The 25,594-nt window shown below is 46.8% G+C and overlaps 1 protein-coding gene across 7 annotated transcripts in view; it reads right to left on the reverse strand.

The window, feature by feature from the left end:
* The window catches only part of ARHGAP32 (Rho GTPase activating protein 32), a 1,461,643-nt gene that overhangs the window by 214,949 nt on the left and 1,221,100 nt on the right, over positions 1 to 25,594 (reverse strand). For all 7 annotated transcript variants that reach the window (XM_085647194.1, XM_085647195.1, XM_085647193.1 and 4 more), the window contains one exon: positions 15,939 to 16,041. In XM_085647194.1, the coding sequence (XP_085503320.1) occupies positions 15,939 to 16,041 (103 nt within the window). The remainder of the gene's footprint in view (positions 1 to 15,938; positions 16,042 to 25,594) is intronic.

Raw genomic sequence — 25,594 nt, forward strand, 5'->3', positions numbered from 1 at the left:
TGTGCATAGATCGCCGCCTAGTGTTGGGTCCGGATGATTGCACATTGTTGTCCTGGAAGAGTCTTCGAAGTATCACGAGATAGGTGGCTCCTCCCCTGGACTACAGTGCGCATGGGCATCCCCTCCATCCTTAGTTTGTTTTTCGCCATTGTGGCATAGATGGAGTGTAATACAGTGAATGATGACCATGCTAACTAGTAATTACTGAATGCTACAGCTGCTACAGGTGCCTGGGAGGAGGGTGGGCGATATGAATGTCAGCAGCCCTACATGCCAAGAACAGATGCATACTGGTAAGTAGCATATTCGGTTCGAGGCATGTGGGCTGCTGAATTCATATCTGTGCATAGATTATATAGCACTCCCTCCATTTAGCGGCGGCTTCCCGTGCCAGCTGCAGCAGTCTGAAAAAGAGTTTTGAGAACAGCCTGTCCTACAGCTGCCTGCTGTGTTGAGTGTACATCTACACAGTAGTGCTTGGTAAATGTATGTATAGTGGACCATGTGGCTGCTTTACATATCTCCTCTAAAGGAATATTTCCCAGGAAAGCCATGGAGGCCCCTAACTTCCGTGTGGAGTGGGCCCTCGGAGGAATTGTTAGTGTGCGCTTAGCTTTTCATAGCAAATCTGTATACACTTAACGATCCACCTAGCTATTCCTGCTTTGGAAATGGGGTTGCCTTTGTACTGTGGAGAAAAGGCAACAAACAGTTGTTTTGTTTTCCTGCAATTTTGTGTTCTGTCAATATAGTACAGGAGAGCTCTTTTGATATCAAGTGTGTGGAGCATTCTCTCTGCTACATTCTCAGGATTAGGATAAAACACCGGTAGTTCTATGGATTGGTTCATATGGAACTGCGAAATTACCTTGGGCATGAAAGTAGGGTTGGTGCGTAGTACGACCCTGTTGGCATGAACCTGTATAAATGGCTCTTGAATGGTTAGTGCCTGAAGTTCACTAACTCGTCTTAGGGAAGTAATGGCAACCAGGAAAGCTACTTTCCATGTTAGAAATTGAATCTCACAAGAGTGTAGAGGTTCAAAAGGTTGTCCCATCAGTCTGGTGAGGACCACATTTAGGTTCCAGACTGGTGAAGGAGGGGGTCTTGGAGGAATCACACGTTTGAGTCCCTCCAAGAAAGCTCTGATGGCAGGCACTTTGAACAGTGAGAGGTGCTGCCTGTTCTGAAGGTAAGCTGCCAGTGCGGTTAAATGTATGCGGATGGAATTGTATGCTAGATTTCATCGGTATAAGTGTAATAGATAACAGATAATGTTTTGCGTTGGTGCATCCAGCGGATTGATCTCATTATTTTTACAATAAATGACAAATCTTTTCCACTTAGCCGCGTAGCAGGCTCTGGTAGTGGGTCTCCGTGCCTCCTTGATGATATTCATACATTCTGGAGGCATGTTTAGGTAGCCAAATTCTAAGATCTCAGGAGCCAGATTCAGCTGTTGCGGATCTGGGTGCTGAATCTCGCCATGGCTCTGCGTTAAAAGCGTGGGTGTTAGCCGTAGTCGTTGATGCGGTACCACGGAGAGTTCCAGAAACGTGGTGTACCATGGTTGGCATGCCCACGTTGGAGCAACCAGGATGAGCGTCATTGAGTGTTGCCTCAGTTTGCGTGCCACCAGCGGTATTAATGGTGCCGGGGGAAAAGCGTACGCAAATCTGCCTGACCAGTTCATCCATATTGCATTGCCCTGCGACTGTGGATGTGGGAACCTGGCGGCAAAGTTTTGGCATTTTGCGTTTTCCCTTGTGGTGAATAGGACTATCTCTGGATCACCCCACCGTTGGAAGTACGGTTGGAGTACTGATGGATGTATCTCCCACGTGTATTTGGTGGCTGTGTCTGCTGAGCAGATCCGCCATCTGGTTGTCCTTGCCCGGGAGGTGCTCCGCCATGAGGAAGATGTTCCTCTGAATGGCCCACTTCCACATGCTCTGAGCCAGATGAGACAACTGTGGGGAGTGTGTCCCTCCCTGCTTTTGTATGTAGTACATGGCGGTCATGTTGTCCATCCGGATCAACACGACTTTGTTGCACAAGTGTACTTTGAATGCCTTCATTGCAAGGAAGATTGCCATGAGTTCCAGAAGGTTGATGTACATCCTCCTTTGCTGTGTCGTCCATAGTCCCTGCACTGTGTAATTGAGTACATGAGCTCCCCATCCCTGGAGAGACGCGTCCGCCGTCAGTATGATTTGTGGGACAGGCTCTCGGAACGGTCGGCCCTTGCAAAGGTTTTGTGGATTCCACCAATGCAGAGAGTTGTATGCCCGACCGCTCACCAACACTAGGTCCTTCAATTGTCCGTGAGCCTGATTCCACTGACGTGCCAAACACTTCTGAAGCGGGCGCATATGTAACCTCGCGTGCGGGACTATGAAGATGCAGGAGGCCATCATGCCTATCAACTGCATAAACACTTGTGCCGGTAGTGAGTGTTGAGGTTTGAACTTTGTTATGAGCAACTGCATGCTGTTGATCCTTACTGAATTGGGCTGTGCCTTGGCTGCCAGAGTGTCTATGGACGCGCCTAGGTACTGCTGTACGTGGGCGGGTTGAAGGTGGGACTTTGGATAATTCAGGGAGAAGCCAAGGCTGTGAAGAAGGTGAATGGTGTGGGTTACGTGGTTGGCACACTGCTGGGCCGACCTTCCCTGGATAAGCCAGTCGTCCAGATAAGGATAGACATGTATGTGCTGTCTCCTTAAGTGCGCCGCCACTGTTGCCAGGCACTTGGTGAACACTCTGGGTGCCGTTGTTACTCCGAAAGGGAGGACTTTGAACTGGTAATGTTGGTTGAGAACAGTGAACCTGAGAGATTTTCTGTGTGATGGGTGTATGGGTATATGGAAATACGCATCTTTGAGATCTAGTGTCGCGAGAAAGTCTCCCTGTTTGAGCAACGGCAGCACCTGTTGCAAGGTGAGCATGTGAAAATGCTCTGACAGAATGTAACGGTTTAGAGGTCTTAAATCCAGTATGGGTCTGAGAGACCCGTCCTTTTTGGGGATCAGAAAATACAGTGAGTACACTCCTGATCCCTGTTCTTCTGCTGGCACGAGTTCTATGGCTCCTTTTTGGAGCATACTGAGAACTTCCTGGTGGAATAAGTGCAAGTGCTCTGCGGACATAGGACGGTGTCTTGGTGGTATGTTTGGTGGAGTGGAAGTGAGCTCCAGACAATAACCGTACTGGACAATGTCTCGCACCCACCTGTCTGTAGTGATGGACTTCCAGACCGGCAGGAACTCCTGGAGTCTCCCCCCGACAGGTGTTACGTGGTTGGGGGGCAGTGACAAGGCGTCACTGTTTGTTGGTGGCGGAGGACCTGGAGCTGTTGTTTCCTCGGCCTCTGCCCTTGACGTTGTTTCCACAGTATCCACCTCTGTTATTCTTATTATAGGTGGTCTGTGTACCTTGTTTAGTGTAATGCGACTGTTGGGAGTTCTGGCCTCTAGAGTTTCCTCTGTTGGTAGAGCGACGAAAGGATCCACTCCTAAACTGCTGTGATTGCAGAGCCCCCATAGACTTTGCAGTCTCTGTATCTTTTTTGATCTTTTCTAGGGTGGTGTCAACTTCGGAGCCAAAAAGGGAGTCAGGGTTGACAGGTTGATTGAGTATCGTTGTTTGTATCTCTGGTTTGAATCCCGAGATTCTCAACCAAGCATGCCTTCTTAACATGACGCTGGTGTTAATAGCCCTAGCTGCAGTGTACGCTACGTCAAGCGCGCACTTAATGGAAGCGTTGCTTATGAGCTTCCCTTCTGTAATAAGCGACTCTGCTCCTTCCTTAAACTGATCTGGGAGGTGCTGTAGCAGTGTCTCTAGGGTATCATAATGCGCCCTGTCGTAACGAGCCAGAAGTGCCTGAGTGTTGGCAATTCTCCAGATGTTAGCTGCCTGTGCAGCAACTCTTTTCCCTGAAGTTTCCAAGACCTTAGACTCCTTGTCAGGGGGAGGAGCATCACCCGTTGTCTGTGAATTGGCTCTCTTCCGAGCATTGGACACCACCAACGAGTCCAAAGGCAACTGGCCTCTTATGTAGGTAGGGTCCACAGGAGCTGGCCTATATTTTTTGTCAATCCTAGGGTTTAGTACTCTCGCCCTTGTGGTCTCCTTAAAAATGTCATTAGCCGGTTTTAGGACCCCCTTCAGCATGGGCAGTATCTTAACAGATCTTTCTGAGGTCGAGAAGGTATCCATCAGAAAATCATCCTCAATAGGATCAGTGTGGAGCTGTACATCATGATTTTTAGCTGCTCTCTCAATCAGGGCATTGAAGGCAGCAGTATCCTCAGTAGGAGATGATTTTACCACATATACCTGTGTGTCTGGAGCAGTATGTGGGTCCCCTGTACCAATATCGTCCACCCAAGGTTGGTTTTTATCTTCAGGGTCAGTGTCCACAGGATAAGTGTCCTCAACATCACCGGCATCCCTTGCATCCACATTAAATTGTGTGGGTGAGAATGACTGAGGCTCCTGGTCATAATAGTGAACATGTTCTACTAGAACTGGTGACGTGGTCCTTTTCTTCTTCAATGGAATTTTGTATGGCTCCATTGATTTCTCTGGCAGTATTTTTCTTTTATATATTGACAGTCTACCAGTCTCCGCATCGATTAACTGCCTTGGCTCCTCATCTTCCTGAGGTACTTCGACAGCTCTCTGTCCCATTGGCATTCCTGTTGGTGCTTCGACAGGTTTCTTCGGGTCGACCCCTTTTTGCGGCTCGAGACCCTTCTTTGCTTCGAACATCTTTGGTCGTACCGCCGGTGGTAGTCCGAATTTTATGTGCGTCGATGCGATGTGAACTGCGCTGACCGTCTTCGGCTGCGGGGGTGCTTTTGCGCCGAGCATGGAAGCCGTGTCGTGGATGCGGAGTAACGACTCCGACACCTTCTTTAGGAAGGGAGACGTTGTTGAGTCGACACGTTCCGTCGATACCCTTTTGGACGTGGCATCTAACCCCGAACCAGACGCCGTGTTCTCGACACGAGGACCGGGATGGGTCGGCCGTCGCGAGGCACTCTGTATTTTTGTGTCGACGATCCTCGGCGCCGATTTTTCAGGTCGGCAACCTTGACATTGGTTGTTGGCGCCGCCTTCGGCTCGACGTCCCCATGAAGTCTCCGTGCGTCGACGGCCTTCTTTTGTTTGTTCGGCTCCGAGGGCTTTGAGGCCTTGTTGCCGATGAGAGACTCTTTCACTTTCGGTTTCGAGGTAGGTGCCTGTGCCTTCAGTTTCGATTTCGTTTGATCGAATGATGGCGCTTTCGATACCGATGGCTCTTTAGGGTAGTTCGTAGCCGGGCCTTTATGCGGGGCTGAAGAACGAGAGGAATGATCTTGGGTAAGGCCTTGTGGCGATCCCGCGACCTGAGCCTTATCGGGTGCCTCGTCGGGCCCTGTACCGACATGTGGGCCTAGCTCATCTTCTGAGCCATCTTCCTCGGCCCCAAGGGCCTCCTCGTCGTCTCCTACCTCTCCGACGACACCATCTTCCTGTTCGTCTACTATCCGCTCGTCATCATAGTCGGATTCTCGCTCCGAATCCGGATCCGAGAGCTCCCCCCGAACTTCAAGGTCCACAACCTCCTCATCTTCTGTCCCGAAGATGTTGTCCGGGTTCGGCGTCGCTTTCTGCGCCTCGAGCCGAGCTGCTCGACGAATGTGAAGGGTCTTCTTCGATCGAAACCTGGAACACGCCATAAAGGTGGCTTCGTCGTGGTTTGGAGAGAGGCACTTGTTGCACACCGGGTGCACGTCGAAGCGAGCATACTTAGCGTTGCAAAGAGGGCAACGCTTAAAGGGGCTATTCGATGTCTTTGGTTCCATCGTTGATGATCTACTCGAGAACGCCCTCGACAAATATACTTTGCGCCGAACGAAAACAATACCGACGAATGTAAAGGCCTAAATACTCAAAGAGCTAAGATTAGGACATCCGAACCCAATGGCGGAAAAAAACAATCTAAGGATGGAGGGGATGCCCATGCGCACTGTAGTCCAGGGGAGGAGCCACCTATCTCGTGATACTTCGAAGACTCTTCCAGGACAACAATGTGCAATCATCCGGACCCAACACTAGGCGGCGATCTATGCACAGATATGAATTCAGCAGCCCACATGCCTCAAACAGTAATGGATGTCCGAAACAGAGGTCAACAGATCCCCAAAGAAGACTACTGTAGAGGAGACCAGAACCCTGAGCCAATAGAGAAGGTGGGAGGGAGGGAAGGCAGCAGGAGAAGATTAAGAAAATGAAGATGAATCTCCTGGTGAAGGTTAATCAAAAGGCATCATTTTACAGGTAAAGAACCCTTGAGAGGGAGTCAGCTGTATTATGGTAACAGAAACCCCTGAGAGGGAGTTAGCTGTATTATGGCAAATCTCAAAGGGACGCAACAATGTGAGCACCCATGGGAGAAAAACCAATGCCAACTGTAAAAGGGGCCAGCGAAGAACCCCACTTGGCAAGGTCCTCGCAGAACGGGGAGGCTGGGTGGGCGTTAAGGAATCTGCGACTAGACAACGTCTCTACCAGATACATCGTTACCGAAGGTAAGTAGCTCGTACATCTGATAGAGACATCTAGCCGCAGATTCCTTAACTTAGAATAGATACCACAGCCAAACCCCAAAGGGGAGGTGGGTCTGCGACAAAACAACAGAAAGCGCCAAGTATTTGAGCCGGCAACAGAGTGACGGACAATGGGGAAGGCTGTGGCGGAACAGCCAGACGGCAACCCAAATAACTCGGAAGAGCAAAAGATAACGGTATGCAAGACATCCCAAAAATGCCATAATGGTGCTACACCATACCTGTATAAGCATGAGAGGTAGAAACGGCATCAGTCATATACCAGAACAAAAGAAAGAGAGAGGAAAAAGCACCACTCTCAGCGTAAAGGCGCACTAAGTGAACACTGACCAAAGGTTGAGAAGAAACATGAAGAGATGCAACCGGAGCCTACAAGGCTAGCGAACGGAAGGAAGGCCGGAGAGGCTACAGCCAAGAACCAAAGGTAAAGAGATAGAAATTAGCAATGTTTTTAGAATTGCAGGCAGACAAAAGGAACACGCCAAGTGCACACCCAGTCCCAAAAGGGGGAACAGGGGCGAACAGTAACAACCTTTAGCACGTTGATGCAGTCCACCACAGAAAAATGCGCAGAGCAAACAGCTACAGAGACCATAAGGTGGCGTAGCTAAAATAAGCATAAGGCTGCTCGACCAGGCAGCAGTAAGACCAAGGTGAGAACCAACACACGAAATACAGATATGCAGGGTGGAGATCTAGGATGACTGACATTAGAAGAGCCGCCCGCATGCCCAGCTGATACAATCTAACACAGCCGAAGGAAGGTGCAGCAGAGGCACCAAAGTACTAAGGCGTAGAAACGGAGGAATAATCGCAGAATTTCAGACCACACCCTCCGACTGGAAGGAAAGTAACCCTTGTCCAGAAGAGAGAATCGTTCAGTAACTGAACACGAAGAAGGGAGCAGTGTAAAACCGGGGAACCACCCAAGTAAGCAGAACGCAAAAAGGGCCTTATTGGTAATGCTGCATGCATCACTGGAAAGGTCCCTGAAACATGGAGACTTCGGGAGAGGTGAAGAGTTAGGAAGAAGAGTACCCATGGAACTTGTATATATACCCAATTACAGATTTATATAGAGAAAAAACGGGTAAACTAGGCACAAATATGCAACATGGTTGTAGAGGAACACACCTGGTGCCGTAATGGCAGATGGAAACTGCCTTTAAAGCGTGATGAACACCCCGAAAACCTCCGAAGCTGGAGAATGAAGCAAATAAGCAAGATGACCAATGATGTATAGAAGATGAAGCCAAGGCACAACATTGAGCACCGTACAACCGCAGATAAGAGCACCAGAGGACGCCTAGAGGCCAAAGGAACTCTTAGGCTCAGATGACATAAATAGTGCTATATAATAGCAAACAAGTACTCCACACGGAGTATGTACACCCCAACAACAGGGAACACGTTTATTAGGGCAAGCAACAGTCAGAGGAACAATCTGTGGAACACTGCCACAGTAGGCTAACTGCTAGTTCAAAACGCATAATGCATCCAAAGGATGGGAAATGAAAGGGTAAGCACCTCCGACCATGCGAAAGGAAGACCTGAGGCTTACTATCAGCCTAAAACCTATAATGCATCAAAAAGGATGCCAAACGAAAAGGTACCACCCCAGAACAAACACCTGAGGAACACAGGCCTAAGGGGGAGGGGTGGGGGGGGGGGGGGGGGGAAGCCCGCAAGGAGGCACTGAACAGCATAGGCGACGTGTGCATCACACAACAAAACCCCATCAAAAGTTAAATCAACAAGACTCTCCCAGATATTTTCTGGGAAGACGCTATCCCCTAACCAAGCATGGCGCCGCAAGGCGACTGAACCAGCCATAGCCCGGCCTAAGGAATCAGCAGTATCCAAGGCGGAGCGGATCGTAAACTCAGCAAGGTCACAGCCATCCTAGAGAAGATGAAGTAGGTCAACACTAGCACCTTCAGCGCTGGTGGAGAGCAAAGACTCTGCAGAGTCCCACAGGGCAGAGGTAGCCCGAGCCAGGACACACTGTATTTAGTGACCGTAGTGCAGCACTAGTGGAGGCAAAGATGTTCCGACGCCATGACTCAAGCCATTTGGACTCCCGGGAGGGAGGAAGCAATAGCCGTGGCAAGGAAGGGAAGGCAGTTTGCAAAACAAACCCCTGCACGTCGGGATGCACAAATAAGCAGACAGGACCATGTGGAGCAAGACCGAACGAGCCACCGGGTCACCGGAAGCTGGCCGAACCAAGGTACCCAAAAGGGCATCATATAGAGAAGCTTCAAACGGCAGAAGCGGCTCCACATTCCCTGACCCACGGTGAAGGACATCAAGTAAAGGGTCCACAGACAAGGGCGCCGAAGGGGGTTGCATGTTCAAAATCCGAGTAGCCAAAGAGACCACTCTGAGAAAAGCCGCACCAGCCTCGGTAGCCCTCCGAGGGGATAGTAGCTCATCAGTAGGTGACGTCTGTAAGCTAACCCTCCCAAGACAGTGAGGGTGCGACCAACGCCCAACTGAGGGGAGCACAATTGACAAATGGGGGTCCTGATGAGGCTCTTGAGGAGGCGAGGAGCCTGCTGGGTGCGGGTGGTCTTGAGGAGGTGGGGAACCTGCCGGATCCACATACTCTAAGGGAGGCACAGGCACGAAAACATCCGGCGTCGCCGGGCGTGAGGGCGACGCCAAACTCTCTCCGGATGCCTCCGGAGAAGAGTCAACAACCCGGTGCCAAAACCACTTTAGTAGGCGCTGATCGAGCTTTGTCCGGAGCCGACTCGACTCCATCGACATCGAGTCGGCTCCGAATCCACGATAAGCTCCCGAAGGAAGAAGCGGAGGCAGAGCCAGGGAGGCGACAAGCCCATCTTCCGAAGAAGGAGAAGGCACCAGAGCCGGGGAGGCAAGCCTCCGGTGCCGCCTCAGCCTCAACCGCAACAGGATCCGACTCTGGAGAAAGAAGCGGAGGCAGAGCCGGGGAGGCGAGTCTACGGCGCCGGAACGGCGCCGACCCCAGCTCTGGACAGGCGGCTGCCTGCCCAGAAGGCCGAGGCGTGCACAAAGCAAGGCTTTGAGTACGAGCAACCACCTGCGGCGCCACAGGGAGCCCAAAGGGACTATGCGGCGCGGCAGGGGTGCAACCCTGACGATACCACATCTCTTTATCACAAGAGAGAGTGAGAGAAGCAGCTCAGTTGCAATCTCCCAGGTACTATAATATCACAAAAGGCACCTGCTGTTTTCTGTTCTCCAAAAGGATGTACAGATTTTCAAACTCGGTTGGAAAGACTCCAGTGATGAAGCATGTCACTATTAGTGAGTGAGGCGTCTTCTCCAATATCTTTGGATATTCCAACACCCAGAGTGGTTATGTATTAGGACAAACCATCTTTTCGGGATCCCCCGGTGAAAAACTGAGTTTGAAAATCTGTACATCCTTTTGGAGAACAGAAAACAGCAGTTGCCTTTTGTGATATGATGCCACATCTCCAACATCCCTGGAGGGCAAAGGCTCATCTGACGCTAGGGGCGAACCCACTGGCGAGTCCGTCAGGGACCCCACAGGTAGCGGAGGCCCCTAGGACGCCCCAGGGAAGGGAAAGGACCCGAGGGAGGCCTGCAAAGCCGTGGCATAAGCCTCCATTTGGACCCGAGTCGCCCCCCGCACCTGGATAGGGCGGATAGAGGGGCGCACGTCCGGAATGTTCCGGGAACTAGTGCCCCTGACAACAGATGAAAGTGAGGTCATGCGCCGCAACTTACCAAGAAGTGGTGAATGACGGCCCTGGGCCCCAGAGGGCGATCGACGGCAGAACTGCGTTGAAGAGGCCGTGGGATGAGAGGACTCTGACCAGGACGGCCGTGCCGAAAGAGGCTTCATTCCGCGCTCCCGCCGGGACCTCGGCTTGAGGTGTTGGCAGGCTTCGCAGTCCGTGGAGTTGTGGTGCTCGCCCAGACACCACATACAATTAAGATGCGGGTCCGTCGCGGACATTTGCCGCGAACAGGAAGTACAGGATTTAAGGCCCGAGGGCATCGCACACTATTCCAGACACGAAGCGTTGAAAAAGGGCCTGAAAACAGGCCAGAGGAACCGCTCATTCCAGATCCGCATTGCACGCGGAAAAGAAGGAAACTGACGTCAGTGCGCCGGGAGGGACTTATATGACCTCGCTGACGTCACGTACGTGGACGACGTCAGGGCGGGGTCGTGTGGTGTCGTCCCCTGGCGTGCAGAGGTGCTGCTGCAAAAAAAACTCCGGATCCAGTCAGATGCCTGGGGGTATTCTAAGTTAAGGAATCTGCGGCTAGATGTCTCTATCAGATTAGAGGCAACCCGAAATGCGTTTAAAGTTGCTGCATCTTAGTTCATTACTGTGGTGGATTTTAATACTCCTTTACTCCTTGCACACATCCTTTGGTAGGCAGTTTAAACTGCACTGTGCCATCACAGATTAAAATCTACCTTGGATTCCACACATTGAAAAAGTCACAAATTGATTTATCCACACAAGTCATGCTACCTCAAGTTTTAATTAAAAAAAAAAAAATCGAGCTCCCGTGCAATCGATATTACTCTACAGGGGGGTAGCTTCACAAGAATCAGATATTTGAGGCTATAATTTGTGCAAATCTTGGGACCTGTCTGGAATGAAGTTCATGAAGTCTTTTATCGTCATCCCTCCTAGTTAATCATTCATCAGTGTAAACGCTGAATTAGACATTCGAGTTATTTGCGAACAAGCCTTCAATGTGACTTAGACTATGTTCAAGTTGCAAAAGTGGAATCTATAATGACAAAAGACCAGCATATTTAGACCCGAAAATGTCATGAAAATTCCAAGGCTTAAGTATAACATTCTCCAAAATGATGCACAAGTTTTTATTTTACACAGTTTACTATAGCAGTACAATAAAACATTTGAACCTAACTGCTTGATACAGTAAAATGTGTAAAATTAGGAATCGTTAATTTTTTTAACATTTTCTGATCTCTTGGTTACCTGTCAGAAACAGAAATGTTTGTACTCATGACCACTTGAAGAAACCTGTCACACGAATAAATAAAGTAATATCACACTATCAACCAAAGAGCAAAAGGTCTCCCCAATACTGTGGAAAACACAAAGGGGAAGGGTGGGTTGCTGGCAAATAATCTCACCCACCAGCAGGTCCTTGGGCCGCATTCTAGTCCATGGCTCCGAGCAATGGGCAGTGACTGTGATTATGTGCAAGCATTCCACACATTTTCCTTGTGTTTTCGACAGTACGATGTCCTAAATGCAACGGGTTTGCATAGATGTGGATCGTGTGCTCACTGTGATACAGGAGTGACTCTAGCTATACCTCACTGGCGAGGCCAAAGCAGATAGGGGTTGCCTGCGTTCCCGTTCAGAGTGTACCTGGCTAAGCAGATCCGGCTGGACTGTTCCGACTGGAGCAGCACCAAGGCTGATTGGAAAATAGGTGGTCTCTGTTGAGAATGACATAGTCAGGCCCTCCAGGATTTTGAGATAAAAAAAGAAGAAAAACATGAAATTGGTAGTTTTGCAAAAAGTCAGTGCTTTTTACAAAAGTGACCATGAAATTGAAAGGATGTAATTGCTGGGTCAAATAAAAAGAGGGTCAGCACGAAGGCGAGTCTTTTGTTTATTTGCCACTCGCGGGGCTGGGGCCACATGTTAAAAAAAAAAAGAATCAAGCTCCTCGCTCAAGTTAAATGCGGCAGGCATGCAGGGGTTAAAATGGTAAATAAATAATGGGCTCCACTTTAATGGCATGTGGCAGGCCTATGGGAGCCACAAGTTAAAAAAAAAAATCAAATTGGGCCTATGGCTTGAGTGGAATGCGTTGGGCTTGTGGGAAACACAAATTCAAACAATAACAGGCCCCCCTCTCAAGAGGCAAAGGGCAGGCTCAAGAGGAACTAAAATAAAAAGACTGGGCGTGCTGCAGGCCCGAGCGCGCTAAGTATGTTTTAAGAAAATGGGTCTGCCACTATAGGAGCATGCGGCGTGCTCACGGGGGCCTAAAGTTTAAAAAAATAAAACTCTGGCTTGCACTGGGTGCATGCTGTATTCCCGCGGTGACAGGGGTGGCACAAAAACAAAATCAGACTCACTTTACAGGGGCTTATATGGGGGGGGGGAAGGAGGGGTTGGACAAACACTGTTTTAGAAATAGGGCCTGCAACCAGAGGTCAGAGTGCCCGAATATTTACAATGTCAGGCCTGCAGTCATCCTCCACCAATACCAGCCCCCAGCCCCTATCACAAATATGAAAAAGGGAGTCCACTGCCCATGGGGTAAGAGGTGGGCTCCCATTACTGCCTCCAAAGCATCAGCTGACATACCTTTGGGTGGTAGTGGGGTGGAATGACCACTGGATCAGTATCTCTCTCCACCCCACCACCAACCAAATTAAGGTTAGACCAATTGAGGACACCTAGTCACCTCTCTCCTACTCAAAGCACCAGTGCCCCACCCAAAAGTAACTAGGGCTGCCACCCATGCCCCATACAAGTGGTGGGCCCCAGACATGCCTACCCCATGCATTCCTGCTAAATCACCCACATTTGGTGGATGGCACCTTCTTTTTACTTCCATTCACCAGCCTGAAAAACAAAATGCCCCATAGGCTCAAATAGGGTCACTTGCTTTTTAAACCTTTATCACTCTCCGGAATGTACAATAAGTGGAAGAATTGTAGTAAAATAAAATGTCACAAAAACGCTAAAAAATGTTCTTTACTGTGCTGCAAAATTTTCTAACTTATGCTGCAACATCCTGGATAGGTCTTCAAAGTAGATGAAAAGCGATAAAGTGGAATGCAAAATGAACAATTGCAAGCAGTTCGTCTATCGCCTCTGTGTGATCCTCCCTAATATTGTGCCACTAGGGAGGCATTTTCATTGTCAGAATCCTGCCCGGGTGCACCCGAAAAAAATGGATAAACTTTCTCCCATGTTCCAGAATTTAGTGTGGCAAACAGTTATAACATTTCAAAGATAGTGAGTGAAATGTGTGGACAGAAGCTTTGCATTGGGGTGCCTTTGCCGCAGGGTTCTGTTACGGGCCGAGAAGGACCTGTTTCAAATCAGGGCGGCGCAATACCACAAAAAAGTGGGAGACTCTTTGTACCGAGATAGGAAAGGGGAATTTAATGTGGGAGGCTACACTATGCTCATCAGCTAAAATGTCGATTGAATCACTAATGCATTTTCTGTTGTTTTGTTTATCTAGTCGCAGTGCACGATAGTTGCTGCTACTTGCAATCTTGAAATAATTAAATGTGCCACAATTAGGGCAGCTATGCTGGCACTACAAATGCCAGGAAATGTACAAAAAAACGGTATTGCAGCCTCAATTCTCATTGGAAACCTAGGCTGGTTAGGTCAAAATTTGCCAACTTTGTAAATTAGTAGACATGTTACAGCTAGTATACATGACTGTTTAAGTTGTAAAAAGAGGGCTGAATAATAAGCGCCCCCAAATCAATGATTTTAGATGTAATATTAGAAAGACTGCAATTCTAGTTTTGATGAGATTTTTAGGTCTCGCCTAGGCAGTGCTTGCGCTTTCTCTACGAACCATGCTGTGTTCAGGATATGGGTATAAAGCTTCGCCCATCTTTTTAATTGGCTCCTGCCCTTTGCAAATGGTGGCTTTTTATTTGTCAATGGGCTTAGTAGTCCCTCCTTAGTACCGCCTTGTCGCTTCTTGTAACCTCCCATGAGGACACCCCCTTGACGTGTTGTTACTCCCTAGGTTTTAATTACAGCCTCACTGCACTATTTTCTTAAATGGCTTCAGGCAGGACACACACTTGGTCCTAAGCTAGGCTGGCAGTGGTTACTTCACTTACTAGAACATCTCACATTTTATATGAGACCATCTATAAATTTCGCTTCATCAGCTCCTAACAGAGTACAACCTAATCCGAAATGAAAGTAATAATTCTTTTGTCACATTTCCAAGCTACTAATTGTATGAACGGACATAGCTATTTGACTGTACTAGTAGTACTATCTTGCATGCAATACATTATGCGTAGGGTGGATTTACCATATCTTCTGCAGAGTACAGTACCATATGTGACCAAAGGAGGTCGCTTTTTTGCCACATGTGGTACTGAATCCTGCAACATGGCTATGTAAAAAACATGATGCCAATTATTCCAACTTTGTAGACATGCAGTGCTGGTGCCTTGCTCACTAGGGACCTCTAGGAGCAGCTTGCGATACTGCACCGAGACATGCAGTGCAGGTGCCTTGCTCATTACGGGACCTCTAGGAGCAGCTTGCGGTACTGCACCTAGACATGCAGTGCTGGTGCCTTGCTCACTAGGGACCTCTAGGAGCAGCTTGCAATACTGCACCGAGACATACAATGCTGGTTCCTGGCTCACTACACAAGCATTTTCAATGCACTAGGTCTTGCATTACCGAAAGTATGAGCTACTGGAGTTGCATTATTATTTGCAACGCCAATACCTCAAACTATTAGGAATTCGAGACCGATTTATTGCAAATGCTTGTTTTATGTGCTTTTGATTGTTTCTATTTTTGTGCAATGACTATATAACATTTTTGGATGTAAAATCCAATAAATCATTGTTTGAATATAAAGGCAATAACAAAAATAAACGAAGTAATATATGATTTCATGCATATCTCTTAAGAAATATACGTGAAATCAAGAGAGGCTTGCTGAGGAAGTTCCTCACTCAATTAAACGTTAAAGTAAAAGCCTCCAGCTCAACAGCAGAGAAGAACAGAGCAGGAGCAACTCTCCGTTCTGCCTAGAATCAAAGAGAAAAAGGCGCAGGGGGAGACATAATGAGCAGCCCTCAGCTGCAGACACCATTCTTAGTCACTGTATTTTGCTTTAAGATAGTCCCCAAACAGGAACTAAAGTACTTGGTGTAAGATGGGAGGACCAAGAAGACTTTATGGCAAAGTCTACTCTGCACCATATGCCCTTTCAATGGATCTGACAAGGGGGAAAAGGCTTGGCATTTGTTCTCACAACAGCCAACACAAAACATTAGGGTGCGCCCATGTGTTTACCGTCACATACAATTAACCGTCACATACAATTATTTGGATCACATTACATTATAAATGCCTCCCTTTCCTTCTAATGGAAATGGGGGCAAGTCATAAGCCCCATGCACTCCCTAACCCCCAGGGTATCATGTGGTTGTTCACCTCTCTTTATGTCCATATGGCTCCTTAATCAAATGTTTTCTGCATCTGGGGAGGGGTTCAGGGACTACATTACTAACTTTTCTGGTCCCCGACAGATCTCAAATCTCTTACAGGATCTAGGGAATCTTACCGCAACTTTTGGATGTTGGATGCAATCCCAGAGAGGCGGTACATGCCATCCACGATGCCGTGCTTCTCAATGAATTCGGTGCAGCTCTTGAGCACCTGCGGAACTGGAGTGACAAACAAGTGCAATGGAAGGATGGAATGGTGGATGGAGAAGAAAAGCAGAGAAATAAAGGCAGTCAAGAAATACAGAGAGAGGAAGAAAGCGGCAGAAAATGAAATGGAAGAGAAGGAGTAATAGAGGAGAAAGGGAAGAAATAGAGGGGGGAGAATGAAAAAAGAGGTTAGCTTACAAATTAAACATAACTCTTGCGCTCTTTGTAGTTAATAGGTTTAGTGTTATCAAGTAATTGAGACCATGATAATTTATGTGCGGTCCCAATGAAAATGTACTGTGGTGCTGGAAGCACTAGAAAACAAAGTCTGCCCATTGCTTAAGACAGGAACATACATACACATGCCATCAGAATCTGTAATTTGTTTCAAATATGTGCTGGATGGATCACTTTAAAGCAATCACAGTTAACAGGGGTAAGCCTTTGTGTTGGACTGGTCTGGAGATTCCCCATTACGTGCCAGGATAATCATGCCATGCTGTTTCAGGACCTGAGGAGTCTTGGTACATTGGTAACTATGAGCAATAAACGGACCTCCCTAGCTTATGGACAGTTTGTGTTTGCATCATCCTGTATGGATTTTGTAACTTCCCTTTATACAGGGATCAGACAGCAAGCTCTAGAAATGCAAAATAGGGGTGTATATCTTCTTCACACGTTCAAAATAACTGCCTATCTTACACCTTCGCCCAGACACTTGCACTAGCTTCTGGTGAAACAGCATACTCAGGTCAAGCCTACCTTCCTGGCTCACACAGCTAGTCGGGTCGACGGTTCTTCCTATCTGAGGGATAGTATTAGAAGATACTACCCTACTACCCAAGGGGACCAGTTATAATCTATGGGTCAATTGAAGTAAATTTTGCTTAGATTTCCAAAAGCCAGCTGTGTGGAGGCAACATAGGCTTTCCAAGTAGCATCACATTCAAATGCTCAGCCACCCGTTATCAGCTGGTGGTGAGTATATGGCTACTTTGAAGTGCCATGGGGGAGTTGCCAGGGTGGTTGAAGTGATTTGTGTTGTGCCCTGTGCTCCAAACCACCTCAGGGCTTCAAAAAGCATTGCACACAACCTTGTGTTAACAAAATAGTTTGCTATATGTTAGCATTCCGTGCCACTGATGAAGTTGTACAGGACCTGCTACTTCATCACACTTTTCTCATGTAGACTTGGGGTAAAGTAACCTCATTCAGCGATAGTGTGAGCTTTGTCAACGTATATATGGCACCAATATCAGTGTCTTCTGACCACATAGGTTATATCTACTCTGTAAATATGTGTCTGATGTGGCTGCCTGGAAGAGGCTTCAACATCTAATCAATAATCCTCATGTATGCATAAAGAGGATTCTTTGGGAACATACTATACCATCCAGTCAGAGTTTCAGAGGAACTGGTAAAGAGTCATCACATAATACATAACATGGCTGTCCAATGTGATCGTGAACTGCACATTTTGAAAGAACAGAAATCAAAATATGATTTGTTCTGGTGTCCGCAGGATAACAAGTCCTTTCAGTCCAAAAAATCGGTCACCAGAAGAACCAGTTCAGGACACTTGAGTTCTTAAGAGCTGGAAAGCTCCCGGTCAAACACATATGATATAACTTTAGAGACAAAAGGTTGCACTGTATAGCCTAACATCATGTATTCACACTGATTATTGAATACTTGACTTTTAATGCATGACCCTGTTCTGAATGTTTGGCATACTGCGTTTAATGTGTTTTCAGCTTCTTATTTTGACTTGTAGAGAACTTAACAGACAACTGAAAACATAAACAAGTTAATATTTCAAAGTCTATACAATAGTGAACCAACAGAGCTGGCTGAACAGATAATTGAAGAGTTACATAAATAAGCATGTAATAGTATATTGTAATACCGGTGTTATTATAGTAAAATACAATGTATCTGTTTACCATGTACAGGCAGTGTGTATACATTGAGAACAGGTGCCCTCTACCTCAACGATTATTATCCTTAGCAGATTAATAAAGTGGATATAAATAAAGAAGCAAAATGTAAACTGTAAATAATGAAGGATTTTGAAATTGGAGCCAAAAACTCAGTTGGTATTCTTAGCTTGACTTGTGGAGCAGCACAAGTACAGCAAACAGAATAGACCTTGGACAACGGGTGACCTCATTGACGCCCCAAAAATAAAAAGTGATATGCTAGGAAAAATAAAACAACTGATTTAGAAAACCTTCTCATTACAATTTCGATTTCTTTATATTGTGAATGAATACTTAATCATTTGTGTATTTGTTTGATGTATACTGGTTTTGTTATTTATTTGTGTTATTTTGAGGTTCAAAGCATAGAAATTGTTAATGCCGAAGCCCCAGGCTTCCATTAATGATTCTGAAGGAGTCCCCATAACCGAGTACGGATTCCGTTTTAGTCCACTGCAGTGAAAAGGTTAAGAACTTCTGGTCTACAAAAGGTAAACAAGGTTTTAACATGCTATGGACAAGACTCTAGGCTAAGGAAGGATATGTTCTCCACTATGCAAGTCTTTTCGGGATCCAGTGTCATTATATCAAGCCAAAGTGAAAGTTTTGCTTTTAAAAAAAAATAATTTGCCTTTTTTTATATTGATAAAATTTGTTTACCTTCTTCAGGTTAATAATCACTTATTATGTTTTTAGAAATGACGAACTGGTGAATTATTAATATTTTTAAAGCGTGCTGTTATCCCGAGAGTGGGGTGCCCTGGAGCTGGCTAATTATCAGATTAACGGTAGACCCACCCTACTACAACTGTTGAAACAAACAAGTTTTTATAGACTTTTTGAATGCAGAATATTCTGACAACTGCCTCAGCACAAGCGGCAGGGAGCCTCAGATCCTGGCTGTATGAACGTCTCCCCTGCGTCAGAATTTGAGGACTTGGAGCAGACCATCTCCAGAGGAACGTAGGACATGTGCAGGACAGTAAAGTCGGATTTTCTTAGAAAGGTAGAAACGGCCCAGTCCTTGAATCGCTTTGAACGCTGGACAGAGAGCCTTAAAAACACATCTCTGCCGAATAGAAGTCAATGAAGCGAAGGTATAAGAGACTTCACAGAAGTCCTTTGGGAGAGGGTCAAGAGCTGCATTCTTAACCACCAGGAGCATGTGCAGAAGAAAAGAGGGCAGGCACAGGTAAAAAGCATTGACATAATGCAGCAGAGATAAAATTAGAGCCTGGACTGCAGTTGTTCAAGCAGAACACGATTTTCCATATGGCTTGAAGCAATACAAATGAAAAATCGGTATCAAATATCACTCCAAGTTTCTAGTGCAGGAAGCAGTAGATGGTCATTTGCCAAATACCTCCAGACACCGATTCGAATCCCACATGGCCAAGTGGGCTTCAAAGAGCAAGGTTTCTGTTTTTCCCGCAAGAAGCTCCATCAAGTTTTGATTCATCCACCACAAGATGGCTACCTTGCAGGCATATAAACGATCCAGCTTTCCTCCAGATTGTTGGAGATGGAAAAAACACAATCCAAGTGTCATCTGTATATGCCACGCAGGTAAAGCCAAATGATCTAACCAATGCATCTAGTGAAAGCAAGTATATTAAACAGGGCAGGGCTAAGGGACGATCCCTAAAGACCCCCGCAAGGAAAGCTGAAATCCTGCTACGAAAACAGGGAAAGGAAAACGCAGTTAGATCTTTCATCCAAAAAAAGAGTTGATCCAGTTCAGGGCCAGACCCACTACTTTGATGTCCCTTAACCTTTCTAAAAGTACTGGATGAGCAACAGTATCAAATGCTGTGGAGAGGCCAGTAGGACCAGGGTCACAGGCTTGTCCTGGTGCAGGAAATAACGAGCCTCCTCCGCCACAGAACGGCGAGCAGTCTCCATATTGTGAACCGGACTGAACCCGGACTGGACTTTGTCAAGTAACTGTTTTTTGTTGCAGATGGAAGGTGAGCTGACCATTAACATGACTTTCTATGATTTTGGTTAAATCAGGAAGCAAGGAGCTAAGCCTGTAATTCTGCAGAATGGTGTATCCATAGATTGTTTTAGACACAAGTACTATAAAAACATGTTTCTAATCAGGTAGGAGGGAAGCAATGGCCAAAGATTTGATACATATTTCTAATAGTTTGGGTGCCATGAAAATAATACAAATACACTGATATACACCTGTGCCAGTTATTTTTAGGTTTCGCCTGGCGTTGCAGCGCGCATGCGCTGCTCACCACGCAATATATATTGTGGATGAGGACTTTCAGAAGGGGTCTTGAAGCCCTGCCCCTCATTTCCATTGGCTGGCATCACCGTTTATGCTAAACGGTGGCCTGCCATTGGAAATGAGCTTTTTTGGTTGCCGCCCTTTCGCCTTTTGGGAGGGCCCCTCCGGACTGGATGGCTTGGTTTACCGCTGTCATGAAGCATTTTCTTATCTTCACGAGGCGTGTTATATAAACAAACCGTGATACAGTTCGGATGGACCGTCCCAAAAGGAGGCTGGCACAACGCGCTTTCACTTTATAATTCCATTGCATGGCGACAGCTTGTTGTAGTTTGTTCGTGGATATGTATGGTTTTTTAGGGAGGTTTTTCAGCATTCCTAACAAAAAAAGCGTATCATGAGTAACATTTACTGCGCACTCCTCTGAAAGGTGCCTTTTCCAATATTTACATGTAATTCCTGATGCAGTGGGTGCGTCGCAATGAATGGTTATAATGCAATGTGAGAAAAACTGGAGAAAATTGTTGAGTCAGACAGTGTAACATGTGACTTGGGTGAAGGCTAGGTTTCCTTTAGAACAGCACCAAATAAAAGATTAGCAAATGCTGTAGAAAGAATACAACTGAAATGACAACACTCCATTTCCAGTACATTATGTTAGCAGCTTACCCAACCGCAAATCCAGCAGTTCTACAACGCTCGCCACTGCCCATATTTACCACATCATGCTTTGGCATAGATATGGCGTTTCATGGTGTTCATTAGGATAAAAATAAAAATGAAGCTCTCTTTCATCAGAAAGATGACACTGCATGTTTGGCTCACTCGGGTTGCAATCGTCGTTCTTTGATGAACTACAGAGGGTTCATTTTGCGAGAACTGGCTAAGTATAAATCAATAAAGAGGGGAAATGGCAAGTGCCTTGCGTTTCTCAGAATCTTACTATCTGCAGGAAGCTGCGTTGTTTTCAAGAGGTCCTTTTAGAAACAGTTCCACGCGGTAAGAATTTGCACTTTAGCAGCATCCTTTTATCAGTAGGCCTGCTGGGTGCCGGCCGCGCTCTCCGTCACCTCCTCACGCTCCGACACCTCCTCGCGCACGGAGCGCCTTTTGTATATGTAACCCATTTGTTTGAAGCCATGGCTTCCCTAATCAGCCTTCCACATATTGGAAGCGCGCTGCGGGAGTTATTGACCACGTCCATGTTCTTTCCAATGCTGTCAGTGCCCTTTGTACCTTTTCGCAAATTGGCAGCCATACTACTCACTAGCTCGATAAAATGTTTCTTTCCATCGGCTTACCAATATTATTTCTCGATAGAAACCTTAAGCTGCCGATTCAACGTGGTCGGCTAGCATCTCAAACGTGGGCTGCTGGTTTGTCAAACTACATCCTAGTCTTTTCCCAGCTACTCGATACTAAAAAAAAATGTATTGATAATCCTATTCGATAAGTGAGACATCACGTGCATCTGTATGAGTAATGCAGCCTTGCCTTTCAATTTGTTTTTCTTTTATTCAGTCGTACGGGTGCCGTCGCTATTTCATGGTGTCAACTCTGCTCTAAAGAGTTGTGTTGGAAAACCAGAAGTGCTATTTGGGAGCCTTTCTCTCCCCAAACTCTTGTGAGACCTTGAAAAAATATAATCTTGGCTGCGTGTTCCTTTATTCCTGGTTAACACTAGAGGTGTGGTTTCCGAAGAAGTTTTGTGATGTGAGAGTGGGATGCACTGGTTACTTGCCAGTTACAAGCATTTGCAGTGTGTGAGAAGTTGGCCTGGCATATGCTGGTCACTAGTTATAGTCGCCACCTTGCACCAGTCCAAATCGACTCTTATGGTAGATAGGTTTAAGACAACCTTTTAAAGAAAGCTATCCTAGTGGTAGCTGTGGAAAGCAGCCTTCAGACTAAGGCTCTGAGGAATGTAAAGCAGCTTGTTTTACCTTATAATCTCTTGAATTACCAAATGAAAGGACACCACACAGGTATATATATCAAATATATATGTATTTATTTCTAGACACACTCTACTAATCTCTTTATGAGATTCGAAGCCAGGAACACATTTAAATATCAACGTTTCACAATAAGTTAAGCACAAATATGGCTGGAGCCCTAGGGGCGTACCAGACCATATACTAAAAAAATGGGTTAAGAATGTCGACTTGCAAAATGACAAGGCCTAGGGCCTGGGGAATCGCTGGGGCTTCACTAATGCAGTGTTAGCAGGTAAGTAACAGGCCCACGGGAGACGCGTGCAGTGTGTGAACACAGTCGCGGGTTCCCTATTGATTACAATGGAGCAAGTCGCGGTTTGATTTTTAAAGTTTAAGGGCACTTCGAGGAAGTCTACAAGCAAGCCACTTACAAGGTAAGTAATTCGAGGGCCAACACGTACTAGGGCACCGGAGTGCACGAGTTACCTCACCCAGAGAAGCCGGGTGCATAGGTGTCTTTTGGTGTCGGGTCGCGTCGCTGTCTTCTATGGAGACCAAAGAAGACTTGCTGCTTGCGTCGACTGAAGAAGTGTCCGGTGGAATCCAAGGATGGATTGAAGATGGAGATGGCCTGAAAATTGAAGGGACAGTGTTCAAAGTCACTTGCCAGTGACCGGTGGCCAGGAAGATGGCTGACCACGGATGTCGGGTGATTTCAGGTCGTCGATGGTGTTTTGACTCTTCGCTCACGAGGTCCAGGAGAGATCGACGATGACCAGCAGCCGGATTTGGAGTGTCCCACGACGTCTGCAGCTGACTGCGGAGTGGGCAACCAGATTGGAGCCAACAAGCCTTGGCTTGGCAACTGCAAGTCTCGTGGAAAGTGAAGATTGTCAGCGTTGCAGACCAGCAAGGTCTGAGGGACTCACCCAGCGAGGGTGAGTGAGGGCAGGCCAGGAGCAACCAGGAGAGTCGATAAGAAAGTCTTCGGGAGACCCACAAGCCAACGGGCAAGTGATCGCGAAGACGCCTCTTGAGGAAATGCTTTGCAGGAGCCCACGGTCACTCGGGACGGGGTAGGCCTCTGATTTTCGCTGCAAAACCTGCTGGAGGTTTGGGTCCCAAATGGTCCAATGCACAAGTTCGTAGAACGTCGTCAACGGGTTGCACTCGACAATAGTGCACGGTACCCGGGTATTGCTGTTCCTCGTCACTCGTGGGGTCCACTCGCCACAGCTTTGCTGGGGACTCACAATGGCCGTCGAGAAGTCAGGAAATCCACTGCGACCATTGATTAGAGTTTCTGGTGCCTGCCAAGCAGGGGAGTCACTCCTTGACTCCAAGGGAGATTCTTCTGTCTTCCAAAGGTAGTGGAACGTCGAAGGGCCAGGATTCTTCTTTGTAGAGCGTCGTCCAGGGTTATCTACTTTGCAATGGCAAGGTTGGCTATCTTATACTGAAGATAGGGGAGGGACTAGCTCTATGACCACTCCTCTGGGAGGGTCAGGGTAGGGGGTGGTTACACCCACTTCCCTTTGTCCAGTTTCGTGCCAGAGCAGGGACAGGTAGCCCCTGAACCGGTTTGAGCTGGCATATGCACAGAGGAGCCTACTGCTCCCCCAGTGCAGGACTTCAAAGCACTCTAGAAGTGCACCCACCCAGCTCCAATACACTAAATCCTGTCTGGAAGGTAGTGACACCTCCCTGTGACAGGATGCCTATTGTTGGGCTTTCTCCACTGCGAGTTTCAGTCAGCAGCAGGAGGGCAGCCCAGTGTCTGTGCTGGTGGCATCCATTTTGTGATGCCAGGGCTCTTTCAGATTTCTGTCATTTTACATGTCGTCCCCTCTAGAAGGGTGGGATCCTGCACCCACATCATGGACTGATGTGGGGGTATGATTCCAAGTTGTTTGACACCAAACACGACATGTTTTGATGCAGTCATTCCAAAGTTAGCATTTTAATGCACTTAAGAGTATATGGTTTAACCGCATCCACAAACAGCCATAGAGAATAGACTCTGGTAGCTGCAGAGGGGCACTGCTCACGCAGAGGCACCCCCTCACATAGTAAACCACGCACCCTGCCCTCAGGATTGATAGGGCCTGCCATAGGGGTGGCTGATAGGTTTATATGTGTGTGTATGGTGAGATATAGAAACCTATACCTCTGTGAGGAGTGCCTACACCACCTCACCCAGGCTGCAGTAGCAGGCCTGTGGTGTCAGATTGAGTCTGCTTCCCAGGGGTGGCATAATACATGCTTCAGCCCCTGGTAGGCTTGTGAAGTGCCATATACTTGGGGCTCATAAGGTACCACAGTATCCAATCACTAGTGCATCTAGTATGCACACCAAGTCGTTTAGAGAGAACAGAGAGACTGGGGCCCTGATTAGCAGGGACCCAGCCAGACTATAGCCAGAAACCAGTGTATACATCAGAAAAAAAGTGGGGGCAACATAAGTGCACATTCTACTCTCCTACACAGTGCAATAGGTCTCACATTTACGCGAGTTTGAGCTATTGGCATTGTAATGACATTGCTTTTTATTTTTGTTTTGCTTTTTGAAACATAAATAAAAGGCATTGTCATTTACAATGCCAATAGCTTAAGCTCGCGTAAATGCGAGACCTATTGCATTGCAAATGCTTGTTTTGTTTGTTTGTAGTTAAATGCGGACGAATGTCACAGTTTTCAGAAATAACAGTGTATGGTTTATTTCGAAGTTGTAGCAGGCTGTTTACTTTGAGACAGCCTCAAAAGGCAAGGATGCCTAAAAACCAATAAAGGAGAAAGGTTGGTCTAAATACACACTACTTTCTTCTTTACTCTGTTTAGCACTGATGTAGTGCATAGTTGTTTATAAAACCATCTAGTTGACAGTTCTAATCTCTTCAAATATCTGCTATTTCTCAGTGGGACTGAGACTCCAACTTGCTGGGAGCATGAGGCTAGTTCTCATCTTGGAAAGTTGGCTCTAAGGCCTGTCTTTTTTTGCAGTCACCTGTTTTATTTTTTCCCTCTCTGGCACTGGTCCCTAGATTATATATGTCCACATTTGTAAGATCCTACAGTCTCGTTCACCCAGGAATGTGTTGCACTGTATTGTAGCTGAATATGTATGTTTTGGTTGATTCCCTGATTCACAGCTTATGTGCATTTGAGGTTGGGGAGCTCTACACAGACTGAGTGCTTTGGACAGGCGAGAATATTGTCTGGCATGCGACGTATGTGGAATTTAGTGTTTCAATGTCATCTGTGAAGACCAGCATTGTGTTCTAATCAGGTTTCATTGCTGCCTCTTAGCATAACTTGAATTGAAAAGAGTAGATAAAATGCTTAAGCTTTAGGTGCTACTTCATGAACGTATAGGAAGATTGTGACTATAGTGTGACCTCGGCGGTGTGTAT

The sequence above is a fragment of the Triturus cristatus genome, chromosome 3_2 (assembly GCF_964204655.1).
Source record: "Triturus cristatus chromosome 3_2, aTriCri1.1, whole genome shotgun sequence".
Classification (NCBI taxonomy): domain Eukaryota; kingdom Metazoa; phylum Chordata; class Amphibia; order Caudata; family Salamandridae; genus Triturus; species Triturus cristatus.